Source organism: Molothrus ater, chromosome 11, assembly GCF_012460135.2.
Source record: "Molothrus ater isolate BHLD 08-10-18 breed brown headed cowbird chromosome 11, BPBGC_Mater_1.1, whole genome shotgun sequence".
Taxonomy (NCBI): domain Eukaryota; kingdom Metazoa; phylum Chordata; class Aves; order Passeriformes; family Icteridae; genus Molothrus; species Molothrus ater.
In genome coordinates this window covers 1,607,902-1,630,278 of record NC_050488.2, presented here as the reverse complement: position 1 = coordinate 1,630,278, position 22,377 = coordinate 1,607,902, and the positions used below count along the sequence as shown (strand labels likewise).

Here is a 22,377-nt window from a genome sequence, read left to right as displayed (position 1 = left end):
CCTCTTTGTTCAGACCATGTGTTATGAGTCTGTGATAAAGTCACCTGAGCCATCACTGGGTGGCACGAGGGCACTGCCAGTGCGGGAAGGTCTCATCTTTTTCACAGGAATGGAAAGGGATTTTTTAAATTCTTTTTCAGTGTCAGTCGTTAAATAACATTTTGTTGAAAAAGTCTTTCTTTTATAATAGCTCTCTGGAATTTGCCAAGTAATAAAGACTTTTTAATTTTTATTATTTTTTTCTGCAGCTACAATAGCAATGTTTCAAACTCTTCTGTTCTCACTGTATTCTGACAATGTTGAGAAATACTGTGAAATGTTGCTGGCATTCATCAAACACTTAAAGACATCTTTATATGACATGTTGTATTTTTGTGATCTGCACGTTGGCATGTTAATCATAGAATCATGGAATGGTTTGGGATGAAAGGGACCCTAAAGATCATCTCGTTACAGCCTCCACCATGAGCAGGGACACTTTCCACTGGACCAGGTTGCTCAGAGCTGAATCCAACCTGGCCTTAAATACCTCCAGGCATGGGAAGTCCAGTTTATGCTGGATCCAGTAATGCTATTCAATTTATCAGGAAATTGTGCAATAAGGTTTGCTGAGTGACTTTAGGTATTGGCTTGGATTTAGAGGCTAACCTTGCCTGGCCATCTAGACAGCAGGTCCCAGAGAGTGCAGGTCCCTGGCAGAGGTGTCCCTGCCTTCCTGAGGAGCCTTATGCTTCATCTTATGCTGGGAGGGAGACTAAGAAAACTTCAAAATTAAGCATTTGAAGTTGGGTGGTGCAAAGTCCACTCCTAATACATTTACTTCTTCAGTCAAGCCATTTTCCCCCAAATCTTCACATCTCCTTCCCACCAAGAGAGGGAAGTTTACAGCGCACTCACAAAGTCAACATGCACCTTGAAAAAGGAAAGGGTGAGTGCTGGAAGAGAAGTTTTCTTGAGATGCCCACCTTGGCCATTCCACCACCTCTGCGCTGACAAACAAGGAGAGGAGATTGCTCCATGGTGGTAAGGAGATGAGTGGGCAGAGAGGGGCTGAGACCACATTATGTCCTCCTGAGATCCCTGATGGTTGAACCAGCCCTCCAGCTGAGGCAAGCAGCAGAGTCATGCAAATTCTTTCCTAAAATGTTGTGAACCCCAAAGAGGATCTACGAACAATGTTGCCATTATTTTTTAATCACATACTTGTACTTTTAATTTCAGAGTGATTCCTCCAGGAAATCTTCCAAATCCAAGCGAGAAAAAGAGAAACAGTCTTGTAAGAGCTGCAGTGAGAGCTTCAACTCCATCACAAAGAGGCGGCACCATTGTAAGCAGTGTGGGGCTGTAAGTATCCCAGCACGCTCAGCTCTTGGGTTTCTTCTGCAGAGACCATAGAAGACAACTTTTTATTTTATCAGTGTAGGGGCTAAAAGACATCCTGGTTCACGGCAAGTCATTGACAGAGCAGGTTTTTCCACTTGCTTTACTCTCTGGATATCAGGGGGGAAAGCAGCAAAACTGGTGCAAGGGTCCTAGTTTGTGCCGATTTAAAGGCAAATTCAGTGCCTCAGTGGATAGAAAGAAAGGTGGTGCTTTTTGTGGGGATGGGCGTATATCTGGGGAGGGGGTTGTAGTTTGTTTGCAGAAGCAATGGCCTTTAGACAGCCTTGCTTCACCCAGACAGCAGCTCTGCTAAAATGAACAGTTGAACATGCAGTATTAAAGATGGTATTAAGCTATTAGAGAGCATCCAAAGGAGGGCAGTGAAGATGGCAAAGTGGAGCCATGTGAGGAGCAGCTGAGGGCACTTCTTCTCTTTAGCCTGGAAAAGAGGAGGCTGAGGGGAGACTCACTGGGGTCAACAACTTTCTCTGAGGGGAAGAGGAGGGGCAGACTCTGATCTCTTTCTGTGATCTCTTTCTAGAACCCAAGGGGAAGGCCTGAAGTTGTGTCAGGGGAGGTTTAGGGTGGATGTTAGAAAGAGGTTCTTCCCCCAGAGAGTGGTCAGGCACTGGAACAGGCTCTCCAGGGAAACAGTCAAAGCATCAAATCTGCCAGAGTTCCAGGAGATTTTGGACAACACTCTCAGGCACAGGGTGTGACGCTTGGGGATGCCCTCTGTGGGGCCTGGAGCTGGACTTGGTGATCCTTGTGGGTCCCTTTCCACTCAGCATACTCTGTGATTATTCGTTTCTTTCCCTAAAGAAATGTTGTGCAAAAGTGTTTTCCTCCTGCTTGAAAAACCAAAGAAAATCCATCCCAGAGGCTGGGTTACTGAAGGCCCTTAGCCACCTCACCTAGAGCCATTTATCAATGCCTGAATTCCCTTTTTTTCTTCTGTAAATCAACCATGGCCAAGATGAGATGGATTTCTGCAAAATTATTTGAAACTTCATTCAGTGTTCCTAATGTAACTAAGAGTAATGTTATTTAAATAACGTTAGTCATTTGAAGTAGAGATAAATTTTCAGCTGCAGAGAGATCTAAATGTATAGTTAAAGTGTTAAAGGAAACCTCAGTCTCAGCAACTGAAATTAAATTGTGGAGGAGGCATTTCTACCCTAGAGTTGGGATTTTCAGTCTTCTGGGTTTGCTTTTATTAAATCATGAAATACACTTCTGGGGTTTAAAATATCCCATTGCAAAATCAGTGCTACTAAAGAAATGAAATAATGGCTTTCCCCCAGGAACAAAGAGATAACAAGAAATATAAAATGAGTAATTTATCATTAAACCATCATTTTTGGTGCAATGCCTTGTGGTGTGGCAATAGCATTCGAATTAAAGAAGTTAATTTTTCTGAAGGAAAGACTATCATATTGCTAAAAATGCTGTCTTGCTTTTGTTTGGGTAACACTTCCTGACTTCAGGCAGTCCTCCTCATATAGTAAATAAAGTCTTGCAGTGAACCATATAACAACATATGTGTGTGCTGTGGGTTTTTGGTTATTATTGTACAGAAATTCAGAATGGATGTCCATCAGGCTGACACCCTGGAGACAGTTTGTCTCCCTGGAGCAGGTGTATTAGGGACAAATTTTTAGCATGAAAACAGGTTCTGGAGCTGAAGATCCAGCATTGTTTCCAAGCACTGGTTCCTTGGGCCCAATGTGCTATTGCATGCGCTTGGCAGCTGAGACAGATCAGACAGACAAATAATTTTTATGGATAATATATATTGGACTATGTTCTTAAAATAGTTGGTACTTTCTGGATTACTCAGTTCTCCAGGATGTCCTTGATTGATGAGGAATGTCAGCCACTTTCATTCTGAAAATGAGTCTTTCTTAGGACCATTAAAAAGCACTAATTGCTTTGTCAACTTAAGCTCTTTTTGACTTATAAAAGCTTGTAAGAAAAGGCAAAAAAAGCAAAGTTGTATGATGTTAGTCATACAGTATTTCCCCAAAGACATAAGTTTTCCTTAATTTGGTATTTTGGTATATGGCATGGGATTACAAGCACATTAATTATTAATGGAGGTAGATATAGTGAATATTCTATTGGTCTCTCTATCTTACATTTACATTAGCTTTCATTGAATTTTGCTTTACTAACAACCATTCTGTAAGTCAAATTCTTTGATAAAGGATTGTGCTTTAAACATGACACCATTAAACACCATCTGTCTGTTACAGGTGATCTGTGCAAAATGCTCTGAGTTTAAGCCACTTGCAGATAACAGCCGCCATAATCGCGTGTGTAAAGAGTGTTTCCTGCAGCTCCCAGCAAGCCCCTGCAGCCCTGGAGTGGAAGCAGTTGGGGAACAGAAGAAAAGACTAGCTGCAGAGGTACAGTCTTTGGCTAAGAAACCTTGTGAGACTCTCTCTTTTTTTAGTGTATTTAGTAAAAGCTAATCAAATTTGTTTTCTTTTCTGCCCCACCATGGTATTTAATCCTCTGACCTATAAATCTTATTGAACATGCTTGCAGCCTGGATGCTGTTTGTAGATGGTAAGCATTCATCATAGGATGCTGATTACACAAGGATGCATACAGGTTTGGCAGCTAAGGTTCAGCTTCCAAACTTACAAAAAAAAGGAAAACCCTCTGACTTCTTTTTATTATGGTGTATTTCCAATCTTGAGCTGTGCATAGTAACTTTTCAAAAAATCAGATCTGTTTTTTCACTTTTAATTCCACGTAGCAACTCTGTTGCTTGGGGACTTTGACAGTTTTGTACCTAAACACATCCAAGATCTCAGCAATAGGGTGGGGTAAAGCCGCAGGTCCCCCTTGGCCTGAGCTGCTGGGTCTGCAGAGTGCAGAAGAAGTTCTGGATCTGGAAGCTGACCTCATCAGAACCTTCAGATATGGTATCATGGTCTTTACAGTCCCCTCTGACCCCAGCCATTCTGTGATATATGCTCCAGCTGTGACTACAGATTATGAGCTCTTTATGGGTGCCAATACAGTCTGTGATATCTCATGACAAACTTTGCAGCACTATTTCAGTAGGAAAAGTTGCAGGTGCAAACCTGCACCTACACAGGAAGAGAGAGCCCTGTTGATCTGAAAAGCTGAGAGGCAAACCAGTGAAATGGGACCCATGGCTTTACTTCAGAAAGGAGATTACAACAAAATGCTGTAAAAACCCAGGGAAAAGTATCATTTTCCCCTCCTCTACTCAGGCTGCTAGTTTTTTTGTTAAATCTTCAAAGGATGAGGTAAAATGCAAGAAAGCCAGTGTATAGAAAGAAAAGTCAGGCTTTTTCTTTCCCTTCTATTTACATTAAACTTTCTTAACAAGCTTAGTAGAAGCTGAAGAGATTGCCACTTAACAAATGTTATTAGCAGCTGCCAGAAATCTTCAGAAGGCTTCTGTGCAAATCCTAATGCAAACAGGAATTTTGATTTTCTTTGCTTTCTATGAGAGCCCAACAATTTCTTCAGTTTTGTTTTTTGCACTCTGATTTGGCTCCACCATGCACAAGAGGTTCTGTTAATAAACCCTTTGCATTAATTTGAAGTCATCTCCCAGCCTACTTTGCTAAGCAAGAAATGAGGTGCATCATCTTAATTACCATTTTCAATTTACTGGGTGGAAGTTGAATTTAGCTTCATGTCTGCTGGGAATGGTGGTTCAGCCTCTGCCTCTGTTGCATGGAATTGTGCTATTTCTTAATTGTATATAATAATTATTAATTTCTTATTTGGTTTTGGCCTATCCAACATTTGCCCTCAAGTATTATTTGACTCTGCACCACTTGAGTATTTTATATTTAATTTTAACTATTTTGTGCACTTAAACATAAATGGAAACAGGTCTGTTTTATTTTTTCCCCATCATCCAGAAGCAAAGCATCCTTGTGGCTGAAAACAGCCTCTTCAGCAGCTACCTCCAGTTCCTTGAAAAAGGGAAGACTTGGACCAAAATGTGGGTGACCATCCCCAAGAGTGAACCTCTTGTTCTGTATCTGCAAGGAAGCAGCCAGGTAAGATGGCATTCATGAGGGCTAACACACAGAAAAAGAAAAGCATAAGTTTAAACATGTCGAGCTGAGAAATGGGTCCAAGGATTTGGCTTGGTTTCAACAACAGAACTGAATTTCCTATTCTGGATAGCACAAAACCTCAGAGATTTTAGGTTACCTTGTTATCTGTACTTACTGCTGATACCATTGTGACCAAATATTAAAGCTCATTGCTTTTTCATTCAATTTTTTTTTAAAAAAGAAGAGGACAAAACAAGGATAATTAGGTTATGCTTTACCTTTTTCAAGGTTTTATACAGGTGTAGTCAAGGGTTATATTAAGCTGTCATTAGGGAAAGCACTTTCCTGTTACATATATAGAGCTGGAAAGGAGGCTGGATATTGCAATTGCTGGAGCTGCTGGTTCAAGCTTTTTTTTTTAAACCTAGTTCTGGATTGATGGGATAGAGGAATTTGTGAAAATGTAGATGTTCTTCAGCCTGAAAAATTACAAAACTCCTTGTCATAGCATCATGGGGTTTTATCTTTAATTGAAATACTTACATTTATAAAAGTTTTTTGTCTCTAAATACACTGTTGAAGCTAACTAGCATTTGTGTGTGATGAAAATCAAGGGATAGAAACATCTATATCCAAACCAGAAATATCTGTTATGCTTCCTTAGCACTGAAGAACAACAATGCTGAAAGGAGATTCCCCATATCCAGTTTTGCATTTGGCATTTGACACATTTATGCACAGCTTTGTTTTATCTCCTGTGTGGGATGGAAGTAGTAATGGAACTGAATTCAGCCAGCAATTACCTTGCTGTAGTTGTAGCAATAAAAAGGTTTTCTTTTTATTAGCATCTGTTTGTGGCTAGGATCAGTCAAGGAAATAAATTTTCCCTGTGATTTTATAAAACATTTCAGAGTAAAGCTCCCCCTTTATCTGATTGACAAATACTACACCTGGACCGTGTGCCCCCGTTGGCCTTGTAAAATGCACAGCTATTTGCAAAGCTCTGACATGAACTTACCTGAGTGAGATGTGCAAAGGCTTCCAGGATAGCTGGAAAAGTAATGGATTTTGAAGAAATATGAAGGGTAAAACTAGTATAGCTAGAGCTGTACTAGTACATTAGCTGTATTTATGTATATATCGGATATATAGCTATATTTATATATATCAGATCAGGCTTGATCCAAGAGAAAATTTTGCTTTATAAAGAGAAATTTTTCATTCATCATGTAAATGTGATTTACTTTTAGAAAATAAGGGAGTAGCTAAGTTTGAAATTGATCTCAGGGTTTTTTGAGAAGTTTGGTATTTTTGGTTGCCTGTTGATCCTGTTTAGTAGAAGCTTTACCTTGCCCTACACTTAACTCTGCTTGCCCTTTTTTGGTTCTGAAGATCACAGGAGTCTCTCGATGACTTGTGTAAGGTTGGGCTTAGATCATGAGTGGATAAAGAGTAGAGTTTGGGTAGAAAAAAACATGGATTTTCTAAGCCCACTTGGAAGTAGGAGGCGGATAATGCCATTGGTGGGTCATTGTTGTCCAAAGGGCTTATACACTGCAAAGAACTGTGCAGTGCCAGAGGCGTGTCTGTATGCAGGGGTGCCTGAAACAGAACTGCCTGTCTGGTGGCACTGAGTATTCTGTTCCCAAATCTTAAACCCTGGATGTTGCAATGGCTGTAACAAAACAATAAATACATGCTGTTCTAATGACCTAGATAAATAACCCATTTGTGTTGTGCCGCTGAGAGTCAGGATGAGTGCACAGTGCATGTGACTGCTGACTGTATTACACATCCACTAAATTTTTATCTGTCACTCACACTATCTGAGGAAAATTATTGTAATCAGCCCTAAAGTGAAGTTCTTTCAGCACTGGGTATTTTGGTTTGATGAAATACCAGTATCTTGCAGTTGTACTATGTTGCACACAGAAATTTTTTTTTTAAATACAGTCCAAACAACCAAACCCTGTAGGCTCTTAAAATGAAAACATGAATTTCATCTCTCTTATAAGGCCTGTAAATCCTACTTACATGCTCAGTATAAGGCTGGAATTCCTCATGGGCGCATAATAGCTGCTGGATTTGCTGGGCTTCAGGTAGGAGGAAGGGCTCAGCGGCAAAGGACATCCACAGATGCTGCTAGTCCCAAAGAGAAGTCTGGATTGGGGGTGGGGTATTCCTCAAGGCCAAGTGCTTCACCTTTACCTCTCAGTAGTACAGCTTTTCAGAGATAATGTAAATCCCTTCCTTTTGGATCAGGCAGGTACAGACAAAGTGTCAAGGGCAGCATATTAAGGGAGGATGCAAGACCAAAGGCAGACTGCTTAATTTGCCTGTGTCTGCACATGTTGGGTAGGTGCAACACATACAATTCAAACATCAATTTGCTCCAACAGTGCACTTTGTGGCTACAAATAATATCATTTGTCATTGTCATGGGCAACCTACAATTTTCCATTTGACAAGTCTAAATGTCTACTCTTCCAAACCAAGACCAGTGAAACAGGCATGGTTGAGCATGCATGTGCTCTTGTGCATTTGTGTTCATCAGTCTCATGTTTGCTTGCTTGAACAGTGCCACGTGTGCAGGAGCTGCTCTGTACATGCCAGTTCTTCTGCATGGGCAAGACCTTCCTGTTTTTAGGGATGTGACTGTGGTTTCAGGGAATAGAAACTGTGCTTCATTTAGGACAACTAGTTACACTCAAATGGGAACTGAGTGTAACTTCAGTGTTTAGCCTAAAGCTGCCTTAAATCTCGTTGAACAGTGCTTGATCTTCAAGCAATTGGACTCTGGCATTTTTGCATTACAATAACAAGCAATAGATGAATAAATCAAGAAGCCTGTATTGATAAACTGTATTAATAAACTGTGATACATTTTTGACTGTATTTCTTGCCAATTTAGTTCATGAATGTGTCTGCATTAATGTGAGCAGTTTTGATACTTTAATTATTTTAGACAAAGTGTGGAGAAAGTAGGCAACTTTTTTGACCATTGTTCTCAGAGTTTTGGTCCTCTTCCAGATTTACCAAGTCATCTGCATTTGGTGTGGGCTGACAAAAGAATGACTTTGCCACTTCTCTGTGGGATGCTTCGTTAGCTTTGGTATGGGGCTGCAACACAAGCAGCTGCTACAGAAGGTGGCAGCTTTGTACAGATGCTTGATGCCTGTGTGATTCAGACTTCAGTTTGGGGACTCATCTTTAGAAACACTTTGCTGGGAGCACTTGAAGAGGTTGCTTGGCCATGGCACACCTTGCCTTGCTAAAATATGTCTTTCTTGAGAGATTAGGAGAGGAGTTGGTTGATGCTCAAGATGTGACTGCTAGAGAGCTGTATTGATCCTTAGATGTGTGAGTGAATCTGGCTATGAAAGGATGGTCAAGAATTTTAGCACTGGCTTTCTTGACATCTCTCAAAAGCATCATAAATTACTGAAAATCAAAAATTGTCTTTTCTGTCAAAGACTTTTCCCTTGCCCTTTAGTTGCCTTGGTATCTCGCAGGGTCCAGCTTTGCTTAATTGCTTCCTTTTAACCAATCCTACAAAATATCCCATGATGTTCAAAAGGGACAACATCAAACTCTTCTAGGCTGGGTGCCATTGCCTGTACCTAATGCAGAGGAAGTTTTGTAAAAGGCACTCGCATAAGTTACATGAAATTATATGAAAATCCCTGGCCATATTTACTGTGAAAGGAAATCAGTGACGTAAGAATAAAGCACCACTAAGTCATTGCTTTTTGCTGGTTTAAGCTGAGCAGTCGGTATTGCCTTGTCCCCGCTTCCTTCATTGCAGCGCTGAACAAGGAGCCTGGGACTGCATCTGTGTGCTTCCTGCAGTGTGTGCCTGCTGGCTCCATGCAGTGTACCCCCCCTCCCACCTCAAAGTCCCTTTGGTCCTGAATCCTTACATTTGTTTTCTCTCCTTTAGGATGGACGAAGCCCACGTCCAATCCCTCTGCCTGGCTATGAAGTCAGTTTACCAGGTTCTGGTGAGAAGTTTGATCTGAAGCACGTTTTTAAGCTTTGCCAGTCCCATCAAACTCTCTATTTCAGTGCAGAAGATGAAGAGCTGCAGATGAAATGGATGGAAATTCTCACCAGAGCTGCCAAAGGAGAGACTGAGGATACAGCTGAAGGGCTCAGCAACCCATAGAGCAAGTTTCATTTAGTTTCTTTCCTACATGCTATAAACCATCACTTGAATTTGGTATTCATGGCACTTTGGAATCTATATGGCTTTATATTTTCATGTGTCTGCATAGGAAGTTCAGTGGTTTCTCACCTTTTATTGTACATTTTTCAAGTACAGTAGTTACCTGCCATATATTATGTTAAAGAAAGAAGTAGTTATAGTTGGTGGTGGTGTCAATGCTGGTTTTAAAACAAAAGGCAAGGAGCAAAGCATTAATTTTAACGAAGGTAGTGGAAAATCATCAGTCTTGTTTTCCTAAATGTATATTTTCCAGTCCTTTTGATTGCTGTTGAGTGCAGGATGTGTATATTCTGTGATTAGTTCTATAAATGCTGCCTTTTAAGTTAAATGTTGTAAAGGCTTGTGCTGGCCACTGACATTCCATTCTCTGCCTCGCCCTCCTGGTAAGGTCTTTGTGATGTGTGAGCAATGTACTGAGTATTTTCCTGTTGCTAAAACCATGTCTCTGCTGTTTTGAGATGAGCTGTTCAAATGACAAATAGTGTAGAAGGGACTTCTAAAAATGACTGCAAGTGGTGCAGAACAGAACATTAAGAAGTCTCATTGATTTTAAGCATTTATTATATCGATTGCTTTCTTCTGGAAACAATACCTTCCTTCCTTCTATTGGAACCCATTTTGATGTAAGTGAACAAACATTTTATACTGCAAACTGGGTTATGATCAATAAACAAAAACATTTTTAGTACGTACAATACAAAAAGGTGACTTTTTTGTTGTATTGGTTAATTTAAGTGGCCTAGATTTTATTTATATAATTTGTAAATAATGTTTCATAAGTATTTTAAGAATTTTTAAAAGACCTCAGCTAATTAACAGGATTTATTACATAGTGTAAGAGATATTTGTATGAACCGAATTTGTAATTTAATTTTCCTGTTCACCTGTTTTTGTCTTATTTTCAAACATAAATGCTTATCTATTTAAATAAAAATTCCTGCAGTTAACTCCTGAGCCAGATTTCCAAGGCACAGCAAAGTTTAGGTCAACATTTAATATAGATTAAAAAAAATTATAAAAGTCTAAAACAAACCAAAAAAAAAAAGGCATGTCTGTTCCTAGTCGTAGTAAGCATGTAGTATCAATCAAAATGAAATAAAATCTGTCACAGTACTGTATTTTTAAATGGTTTGGTTTAACTTTTGTTTCCTCTTCAGCCTTGTACATTTTCTGATATTGATAGAGAGGAAGAAATGCTCCTTACAGACAGAGTTTTTTAGGATTGTTGAAAATTAGTGATATGCATCAGTGAGTATTTTTTGGACCTACAGAAAAGGACTTATCCTTGTTTAGGGTTTGGTTTATTTTTTACATTGGTGAATAAATCATATATCTGAAGTCCATGATGATAAAAAATTATAGGCCATGTATTTGATTATCTACTGGAAAATTTTCTTGAGACTTGCATCTTTCCTCCCTATCCACCCTCTCTCAACAGTCTACACAGAAAAGATTTCTTGAAGAGTAGCTTTTACCATGAAAAGGAATTTTTTCCGGTGTGTGTTATTTCTTCTCCCAAGCTTCCTTGAAAATGTAATGATGTAGAGTGCTTGAAAATTTACTCTTTTAGAAACATTTCTGGTTTGGAGGTGGGCTTTTTGTTTGTTTGTTTGTTTGTTTGTTTGTTTGTTTACAATGTGCTAGCATTCTCTCATTCTATGATTTTAAGCAAATGAAGGGAAATGTGCATAGTGAGTACATTAACAAACCAACATGCAGCAATGCAAGAGCAAAGTACCCTCAGAGAACAGCCCTAGGCTACAGAATGCTGTTGTTGGAGAGTCTCTCTTGGTCGGCATTGATTGACCAGCACAAGGTCCCAGAACACAGTGCTGCTGTGAAATCACAATCAAGCTCTGAGAAATCACCACACATCTCGGAAGGCTTGTCCTAAATTTACAGCAGGATCTAATCTCATCCAGATCAAAGGCTGGAGGGTTAGGACCTTTGTTTCATTCTCCTTCCTCATCTTCTCTCCTTTGGAAGGAAGTAGGAACTCCCAAAGCTGAAGAAATAGGTGTTGCTGACAGTATTTGTCATAAAAGCTGTAAGCTTTAGACTTTCCTTTGTCATAAAAGCTGTTCTTCTTAGCTCAGCCTGCTTCTGTGCAGAGGGTTAGCACAGGGATTAAGCATCCCATAAATACTACATATGCCTTCGTATTAGTGCATAAATAAGATTTAAGCCACTAATAGCCCCTTTCTAGCTCTTCATAGAGCTGAATTATATATGCTGGCCATGATAAGACCTGAGAAAAAAATTTAATATGTGGCTGCAGCAGTTAAGTTCAACCAGGGGACTGAATTTTGATTAAGTGGGGATTAAAAGTACAATACCCATAGCTGCGGTGTCCTGAGCACATTTCACAAAATATGCCAAAATCTCACAATAAGGCAAGAACCTTCTCAGTGCATGAGGGATCTGGCCTGTGGAGCTGCACCAACAAATCTCCACTCTGCTGCTTGCAACCATGAACTAAAACCCACCAGGTCCTTCTGACTCTGCCTGTCAGGTCAACGCACTGGACCCTACCTGCCAGATAGACACAACATTCTTGCTCTGAGCATGGCTGGTGCAGAATTAAACCAAGCTGTGGTGCTCTGGGCTCTCAGGCACTGCAGGATGCCAAAGTTCTGCTGTGTTTGGGAGCTAAACCTCACAAATCTTGAGAGAGCTTTCTTGGTCCTTCCTGTCAACAGCTGGATAAACCTTTTCTTTGCTTCTCCAGGAGCTGCTGTCTCTCTCCAAGGTGCCCATCATCTCTCGCCTGAATTAAACTGATGTCTGTCATTTTTTCCTGCATTTTTTTCTGTAAATTGGCAATCACAGATAAAGGGTTTGAACAACCCTGGATTTCTTTCAGGAAGATTTCATTAACAAATCAATTAGCTGTATTTAATCTCATTCCCACAAATTTTTCATTCTGAGTGTTTATTTATTAATTTTCCTATTAAAATGTGGTGTTATGCCTTCAGAAAGAAGAGCTGGTAAAGGCAAAAATACAAAGAACTGGCAAGAGAAAAAGGCAGTGACAGAGCAGACAGATGGGGCCAATATCAAATTATTTATTTCTTTCCTAGAGGTGAGATGCTTGTTGGTAGGTGGCTTATTTTGTAGATGGTGAGAAAGTGAAGTGATCAGGATGACAAATGACATTGAACTACAACTCTGAGAAACACAGCATTCCAGAAATTATCTGGATCCAGTTGATTCACCTACATCATCTCCACCTACATTTGAGCCTTTGGTACTGTACAAGCAATACCTGAGCTCTACCGCTGTCATCTTTGAGCTTGGACAAGACTCACTGTCAACACCAAGACTACACAAAATCAAACCAGTCAGTTAAGAGGTTTTATTTGAAATCAATGTCTCCATTCAAAATCATGAAGAAGGAAGTTGTGTTTTTGCTAAATGATGTGTGACCTTTTAATATCTCTGGCCCCAAATTGCTCACGGGTATCTAAAGGATCAGGGGTATTGTGTCCAGGGTCCATCAGGGTCAAAGTCGGCATGGACAAATCTACTAAGAAACAGGAAAACTGGGAAATCTCCTGTGTCTGCTGCAGACCATCAGCACCAGGGAATCTGGGCCAGGTTTTCACAGAGGCAAATGGGACTGATCCATTCATATGGACTATTTATTATTCGCCTTAATATCTTATAAAAAGGCTAGATTTCAGTGTGCTCATTTGGTTTACTCATCTTCCAGCCTCTGTTGGCTATGATGGGTTACACAGGGTTCATTGACTGAGGGTTTAGGAGAACTAGTGCCACCATATCAATGCCTGGTTGTGATCAAATAAGGGTTTTTGCTAAATCATAGAATCACAGTATCGTTTGGATTGGAAGGGACTTTAAGATCATCTTGTTCCACCTCCTACCATGGGCAGGGACATCTACTATCCCAGGGTATTCCAAGCCCCAGTGCCCAACCTGGCCTTGGACTCTCACAGGGATGGGGCAGCCACAGATTCTATGGGCATCCTGCGCCTGGGCCTCACCACCTTCACCGGGAAGAATTAATTTATTTCTTAAATCTGAACCCCATGAGTCCTCACGAGGTGAGCACAATCATATACATGTGTGTAAAACTGCTTCTAAAGGTGATGCAAGGGAGGGAATGTGAATCCCTGATCTTTTTTTTGTTGTGTTCTCATGGAATTCCTTGTCACTGACAGATGCTCACAGCTTCTTGAGAGAGAAAGTTGACAAAGCTGTGAGTTTCTTGTTTGATGCTGAAGCTGCTCAGAGAGATAAAATACAGTAGAGCAGTGAAAATGAGGGATATGTTTTTATGTCCATTATAAGCATCTTCAGAGATGGAACAAAGTAGTCACTGTGTGCTGGAGCACACTGGGACTGTGTGTATGTCCTTCTCCAACACTGATGTGGAGATGAGGCTTGTGGATTTGGGAGAGCACACAGCTTAGCCAGGTGAGGAACCTGTCTCCAAAGCAGATGTGAAGGAACATGTGTGACTGCCAGCTGCCTGATGCTCAAAGATATCCCAAGCTAGAGATGGCCTGCCCTTTAATAACCCCTTAGAGGATTTTTGACCTAGAACTTAGCCAATGATATTTTTCACTGTAAATTCTTTTTTTTTTTTTTTTTTTTTTTTTTAAATATCCATAATAGCTTGTGTCAAAGAATTCTGTACCTAAACCCCACTTTGGCTAGAAAGCTTCTTCCCTGTTTTGAAGCTGTAGTGCTGGCACCTTCCAGGTCTAGCCTGGGAAGCAGCACTGAAAAGCTTCCCTGTAACCTTCCTCAGGACCCTGAGGTTGCACAGAACTCTCCTGTATGTTCCCAGGTGTCTCTTTCTGTAACTAAAGAGTCTGTTTCTTTGTTCCTTGCTGGGTAGCTCTGATCACATTTGTTTCCCCTCCTTGAGTCTCTTTTCTTTGGCCACACAGGACATGAGGTGGGTCAAGGGCAGATGCTGGGGCACGGAATTTTTTTTTCTCACATTTCTGTCCCAGACTGTTTATATCTGGGGCAAAGAATACTTGAATATTCTCTCTTTTCAACATCTTGTGCCATTTTGACTGTCTTGAACAATAGTGATGTGCCAGGGCTTTGCTGGTGGGCAATACTGTCCCTTGTTCAGTCCCTCAAGCCAGCTGGAAGAAGAAATACTAACCAATATCAGTCCAGTCTGTTTTGAAGTTGATGCTGGACATGTGTACGCATATCCTTCAATCACTGCCCTTTGCTAAATGAGCAAACTAACAATGTTGCAGAGCATCTGTGCAATTAGATTTGAATGCACCACTTAGAGACCTTGACAAATCCATTATGTGAACTGAAAAGTGCAAAAGGTTAAAATAAAAATTGCTTAATAGAATTGCAACAATATAGTATTTGCAGGGATCCCCGTGGCAGGGAGGAATGATGAGGAGGACTCCATCTTATCATAAGGCTAATTAATTACTTTATAATACTATATTATCCTATATTATATTACACTATATTACATTACATCTAAACTGAATCTGCCAAGCACTCAACTGCACACAACTGCACAGCATCGCGTGACTGTCAGCCAACAGTCCTGACACACACTCACTTGGCCCTGACAGGCCAAGGAAACAAAACACCATCACTTTGGGTAAACAATCTCCATATTGCATTCTACTTTTACACAAACACAGGCACAGCAAATGAGATAAAAATAATTTTTCCTTTCTCTGAGGTTCAGAGAATGTGAAACCCAGAAATATTCTTGGGAAGAATTGTGCCTTGCTTTTCTCTGTGAAGAGAAATGTGGCGACACAACAATCCATTTAAAATTTCACAGAGGAAATGCAGAGCTGTGAAAAGTACTGAGCATCACCATAAAATAAAAGAAATCTTTATTTGCTAGAATGGACACTGGGCAGCTCCTTGGCTGGTGTAAATGGGTGGATTTCATTACAGCTCACTGTTAAATTAGCTGAGGATCCAACCATATAGCTTTGTTTGATCTTTAAGCATTTCTGCTTCCTACTAAGATTGAGATAATCAGCGATTTACAGCACAGCTTTTGCTGTCCCTAGATGCACAGGAAACTTGAGCAGGATGTCCGCTCCATATTTGGAGCCAAGACCCAGCAGGTTTTCATTGGTCTTGGCTTGCAAATAGTTAATGTTCTCCCTCTACGGTGAATTTCCTGCCATTTCTCCTAGCACAAAGAAAACCTGACACTACAGTATTATTCCAATGGCTGCTAATTTTTTTTTGCCTGAGAGATCAATTTTGTGTCAAATTTGTGGCAGGTTAGCAATTCTTCCCTGATTTCTGAAGTATGCAGTAGGTTTAGGATAATAATGCATTTCTGTAAGTCTGTAATGAAATTGTCACTCAGGAACAGCACACTAACGCTTTACTATGCTCCTTAGAGAATGCTTCCTTTTGCTGTTTTGAAGGGATAAAAGCAAATCTAATATGCACCTCATGCAAGGGTCTAAAGCACTTGCTGGTGTCACATGAGCTCAATCCTCTTCTGAGTTATGCAGATCAGATCCCCAGATTTGATCACATGTGCCAACTTCACCACACCAACCTTACCAAGGCACCGTGGTTCAGGACAGGTTCTGAGCCGGTTTCACCAAGTGAGTGGTGTTTCTCTGAAATGAGGGAAATTTACTTGATATTCACCAGGGTATAGAGCAATAGGACAAGGGGAAGCAACTGTAAACTGAAGGAGGGCAATGTTAGACTGGATATTAGGAATAAATTCTTTACTAGAAGGGTGGTGAGGCCCTTGCACAGGCTCCCCAGAGAATCTGTGGCTGCCCCGTTCCTGGGAGTGTCAAGGCCAGGTTGGATGGGTCTTGAAGCAGCCTGGGCTAGTGGAAGGTGTCCCTGGCAAATGTAGGGGGTGGAACTGGATGGATTTTGGGATCCCCCTAATCATTCTGTTTCTGTTTACTTGAGATTTATAAAATATAAAGCTCATCTCTGGTAGAGAATGACCAGGTATAGAATCAATATCCTGACATTTGTAAAAAGTAGATATTAGGAGAAGGAAATTAATAAATTAATTTGTAAGGCCATGTCTGCTTAACTGGAATCGTGCTGATTAGCCCCAAACAATGCTGGAGGAGATAGCTTTTGTGAGTGTTCACAGCAACATTATATCTTGGACTGAAGACACAAATGGTTGTTCTCAGAGTGTTTTGTTTTTCCAAGCTACTGACAAACAGAATGTGTATTGATGCCACTTGGCCTGTCACACTGTATTTATTCATTTCTATAAAAGAAGGAACAAAAATGTTCCCTCCTCAAATTAGTTTAGCATTTTCAGGCTCGGATGGGATATATCTGCTGTCTTTTTCTGTACTATGGCACTGGACTGCACTTAATGGTAATACAAGAAAATAGTTCCTGGCTGCGGCCCCAAGCTGAATCCACCATCTCCCTAACACCTACTAGAAATAAGGAAAACACACTGGAGTTTGCAGCAAGCAAGCAGGTCACATGTAATCAGCCATGAGCCATCTTTACATGAGCACAGCAGAGCTCTGTGCCACTGATAACCCAGGGGAGTCACTGGAAGAGCCAAAATGGAGCTGGGCATGGGCATACAGCGTGTCCTTGGCAGAAAGGACTCTCCAGGTCCCTGCATGCAGTATTCCCTGGTACAGGACTATGGAGGAATAGAATGTAAGAAAATAAAGATGATAGTGCAGAAGGTAGTTTCACACCTGAGGAGTTGCAGCTGTACTAATCACCAAAGATTAGGAACAGGCCTGCCCTTAATAGGCCACAGTTGTGTCCAATAAGAAGACAAGTGCTACAAAAGAGTGGGTTAGGTGGTTGAGGAGAGAGATGGAGTTTGTTAGTTGTGTTGTGAAGGAGTTGGTGCTGTGGGGAGCTGCCTATGAAAAATCACTTAGGAGGTATGGGAGCTTCACAATATGATGACAACAGTTGGTGACCCTGATATGATTCTGACATGATCCTGTGGTGATTCAGGTAGTGAGCTGTAGAGAGAACAGTAAGGAGGTGATCCTGTGGTGGTTTGGGAAAAAGGACTTAAATATTAAGCAATGTGATCCCAAGGTGATTCAGGATGACGAATGCAGGCCTAAGAGAAATAAGATGGTGGAGTCAGGCAGACCAAGAGCCTGAGAGCCTAAAAATCCAGATGAGCTATAGAGAGGCAGACCTGGGAGCCTAGAAGTTGGGACAATGTATGGGATACCACCTCCAAGAAGAAGAGTGCTGGATATGAGGAGCAGACGCTACACACTTTGCTTATTTGGTGCATTGGAGCAAGCCCCAAGCCCCATGCCCCCTACCAAGGTATGGCCGCTGTCCAGAGGGGACCCAGGACAGTGCCAGGTTCCCCCTGAATGGCAGTGTGTGTAGCAGGACACAACGGGAAAGTTGCTACTACATGAGCAGACAATATGTAAGAGAAGTTTTCTAAAACTGTATAGTGGCCATCTCCACAGTAGCCTGATGTGATTCGGGATTGGGCTGTAGGGCGAGGTGCAGCCGGAGATGGAGCCCAGCGTAGCACTGAGAGCAGCTGGGGATGCTGCCTGGTCTGGGTCTGACAAATTTTGACACCTGGAGTGCAGGTGAGCTGCTAGAGACACAATGAGAAATAACATATGGTTTGCTAAGTTGCTGCTACATGAGCACTAGAACAAAAGCAATGAGGAACTCTGAGAGGCAGAGCCAGAGCTGCACAGACAACATGTAAGAGAAGCCCTCTAAAATTGTATAGTGGCCATCTCCACTGTAACCCGATGTGATTGGGGATGGGCTGTAGGGCGAGCTGGAGATGGAGCCCAGCGTAGCACTGAGAGCAGCAGGGGAGGCTGCCTGCTCTGGGCCCGACAGATTTCGACACCTGCAGCACAGGTAGGCGGGAGACACAATGGGAAATAACATATCAAGTGAAGAACAGGTTGTTTTATCTACATGGGAAACAGAGCAGGGCAAGAGAGGCTTGCAGTGGCCAACTAATACAACAAAGAACTGTAAAAGGAAGAAGAAAATTATTAAAAGAGCAGTTGGAGCTGGGGACAGAGTAGCTCTATCATTCAGTATGGTGTATTCGTTTGCTGATGAAACATATGCATTTTGTTTGTGAATTGCAACTATTAATCTTCGATTAGGCATAAGTGTAAAAGTTTATATTCCATAAGCCTAAGTACACTTGACAGATACTGGATCAATGTTGTTCAAATTGTATAGCTATTGATAAAACTATGTAACTGTTGGTTTGTTACTATCCTAATACATAGCCTTTAACTTATTCTTGTGATTGCCTTATAAGTTGTACAGCTATTGATATTGTCAATATTCTAGAAGTGTAAGAGTTTCTGATAATATGAAATGTAAGTTTGAGTAAGAAATCAAGGTCAGCACACAGACACGTTCCAGAGTTAAACAGAAATTACACAAAAGATGATTGTACTGGGTTTACTATCTTTTGCAAAGGGCCCTGCAAAAGACAGTAAACACAACATTAGTTTATGAAAAGCCTTAGGTTGATGTTCTTGCTGTGACATGTTGCCTGAACATTTGTATACTGTTAGTCCTAAGTGAGATATGTGAATATGTTATAATATCAATTTACTCAAACATATCTTTCCAGAGATGTTGCAACTTTGTAATTAAAAGAAAAGGGGGAATTGTGGAGGGATGGAATGTAAGAAAATATAGTGCAGAAGGTAGTCTCATACCTGGGAAGTTGCAGCTGTACTAATCACCAAAGATCAGGAACAGGCCACAGCTGTGTCCAATAAGATGATGAGTGCTACAAAAGAGTGGGTTAGCTGGTTGAGGAGAGAGATGGAGTTTGTTGGCTGCACTGTGAAGAAGGAGGAGTCATTGCTGTGAGGAGATGCCCACGAGAAATCACTGAGGAGGTATGGGAGCGTCACAATATGATGATAACACAGGACCAGGTTGGTTTCTTCCACACTGGAGAGCATCACTCCTCCCTGCTGAGAGAAGCCACACTTTATTCCCACATCTATCATAAAATCACAGAATAGTTTGGATGGGCAGTAACCTTAAAGCCCACCTCATTCCACTCCCTGCCTTGAGTGCTGTGTCCAGTTCTGGGCCCCCCCAGTTTAGGAAGGACATGGAGGGGCTGAAGCGTGTCCAGAGAAAGGCAACAAGGCTGGTGAGGGGTCTGGAACACAAGTCCTGTGAGGTCCAGTTGAGAGACCTGGGGTTGTTGATCCTGGAGAAGAGGAGGCTTATCAGTCCTCATCACTCTCTACAACTCTCTGACAGGAGAGTGTAGCCAGGTGGGGGCTGGGCTTTTCTCCCAGGCAATCAACATGAGGATAAGATGACACAGCCTTAAGCTGCACCAGGGGAAGTTTAGGCTTAACATAAAGAAAAGATTGTTCACAGAAAGAGTGCTTTGGCATTGGAAATGGCTGCCCAGGAAGGTGGTGGAGTCACCATCCCTGGAGATGGGTAAGACAAGACTGGACGTGCCACTCAGTGCCATGGTATGGTTGACAAGGTGGTGTTAGGTCATAGGTTGGACTAGGTCATCTCAAAGGTATTTCCAGTCTAGTTAATCCTGTGATACTGTGAGTGAAACTTACAGCTGGGAGAGGAGGAAGAGGAAAAGTCGGGGGCAGAGTGAAGCCATCTCCCTGGGCCGGCAGCACACCACTGATCCAGTAATGGCAACAGAACTGACAACCCACCAGATCATCTCATGTCACTTCTAAAGGTCACACTTTTCTTTCAGCAATCTAATTGTTGAGTTTTTAGCTATCACACCTGTGCATGTGTGATCTAACTAAACAGAAGCTGAGGCTGAGAACTAATATTCTCCTTTTCAAGAGTTACAGAACAAGCAACAGAGTCTGCCGAAGGCTCTGAGCAGCGTAGGTAAACCCGGGAGTCGCTGCCTGGGTCTGAGGGGCTGATGCTCAGCTGAGCCAGCCTCAGCTCCTGAGGCTCAGAGAAGAAGGGGGTTGCAGCAGGGCCAGCCAGGAGAGGAGAAAGGGGATCAGCTTGCTGCTGCTGGAGGGCTGGAAAGCTGCCATCACCGGGCTGGGATCTGGGAGCATGTCCTTGTTTGGGTGGGCAGTGAGTGGCAGGCAGTCCACGTCTGGTGCCTGCAGCTGTCCAGGCAGCTTTGCTGGGGACTGTCACTTCAGTAGTCTTGTGCCCTTGGCATGCCTCGGGCTAACTGATAACTAGGATTAAAAGAAAGGCAATGTCTTAGGGCAGTTTAGTGAACTCCAACAGTTAAATAATCCCTAAGAAAAAGCAGCAAGTGTCTGGCTGAGGCTGCATGGCTTCCCCTAATGCTCAAGGTGAAACCAGCAGTATTAAAAATTATGAAAGCACTCACCTGCAGCTAGGGAGGTGAGTGATGTTCTGGGGTGTCATGCCACAGGGCTGCCTGTGGTGTTCCAGGACATGTGGAGCAAAACCAGTGCTGTTGCTGATTTGCTTACAAAGCAAATCTGAATGCTGCCATGAGGTGAGTGGAATTCAGGTGCTGCTGCTTAATTTTCTTCTGTAAGTGCCTGTAAGGAAAGATTTGACTTGCTTGTGTACACTTGTGTTCAACTTGAAATTGTAACAGCAGCTGCAGGGGTAGTGGCTTACAGAAAAAACTACTTCTCTGTCTTTGGTATTCCTCTGGTTTCACTGGACTTGACTGGAGGAGCTTCAGTTTCTTTTTGACTTAGATTGATTAATATTTGGCATTACTAGAAATACAAATCTAATTCATAAGCTGCTGCAGCATTTTCAAAAATGCTGGCGTTTTGCTATAATGTGACCAAGCATTGCTTTATGAGTGTGGTTTAGTGGTAGAAATGGAAATAGCAGTCCCTTATATCTGCAATATTCCTGAGGCCTCTCTGACAGGTAAACTCATAGGAAAGAGTGCTATGGACAGCAGCACACTGAGCTGTCACCATTTCATGTGGGCATGATCTTGCTCTATTTGACATTTCCAGAAGAGCCTTAAGAGGTTTTTTAGTGTATTTGGATTTCGAGTACCTTGGAATTCAATCTCTCTAATCTGTTCCTGCAGACTATTTTTTCCTTCTAATTCCAGGTGAAAAAAAAAAAATGAGAAGGTATAACAAGTGGAGAGAGTGTGAATAGCTGCAGTGCTTGGTGTGGGCCCCAGACTATAGGCTCAGCACCAACATACAGAGCTTCTTCAGCAGAGCCAGTTGTTACTCCTCTTGTTTTCTGTGGACACACAGTGCAGACCATTAAAGGCCTCTTTTGGATCCACTGCCAGTGTTAGCAAATCAAGGATGTCAGCAAACACTGCTGAGACCCAGACTCACTGTGGTAATGCTGCAAGGGCAGTACGTGGCAGGGGAGACATGGCCAGGATGTGACAAGCACAAAATGACACACACAGCATGCACAAGGCACTTGGGCTTTGCCAAGTAGCCTATGCATGTTTGTGTGTGCCACCCAGCCCCGGATAGGATGATGGATCTGGGAACCATTCAGTGGGCTTACTTGCAGATCCCAGTGAAAACAAGCACAACTTTGTAGACCATAAACTGGATGTATGTGAGAGATTCTGCTCCTGGAATATAACCACATAAAGATCAGTATACAGTGTTTGCTAGACTAGACCTATGAAAACCAGACTGAGGTACCTGAGGCTCTGCAGGCTTTGAGCACCAGCCTGGCTGCATCGGGGGCTGATGGCAGGCAGTGGAGGAGGACAAGCAGAGGGTAGGTTAGGCAGGGCGGGCAGCGAGG

General features: G+C 41.9%; 1 protein-coding gene across 5 annotated transcripts in view; it reads left to right on the top strand.

The window, feature by feature from the left end:
- Positions 1–10,778, top strand: part of FGD3 (FYVE, RhoGEF and PH domain containing 3) — a 92,499-nt gene extending 81,721 nt beyond the window's left edge. For 3 of the 5 annotated variants that reach the window (XM_036390895.2, XM_036390896.2, XM_036390898.2), the window contains exons 16-19: positions 1,222–1,344; positions 3,639–3,791; positions 5,295–5,435; positions 9,376–10,778. In XM_036390895.2, the coding sequence (XP_036246788.1) occupies positions 1,222–1,344; positions 3,639–3,791; positions 5,295–5,435; positions 9,376–9,600 (642 nt within the window). In that variant the 3' untranslated portion in view covers positions 9,601–10,778. Of the gene's footprint in view, positions 1–1,221; positions 1,345–3,638; positions 3,792–5,294; positions 5,436–7,697; positions 7,791–9,375 lie in introns of all 5 variants that reach the window. The other 2 variants (XR_004981037.2, XM_036390897.2) reach the window with 2 other exon arrangements.
- The last annotated feature ends 11,599 nt before the right edge of the window (positions 10,779–22,377 follow it).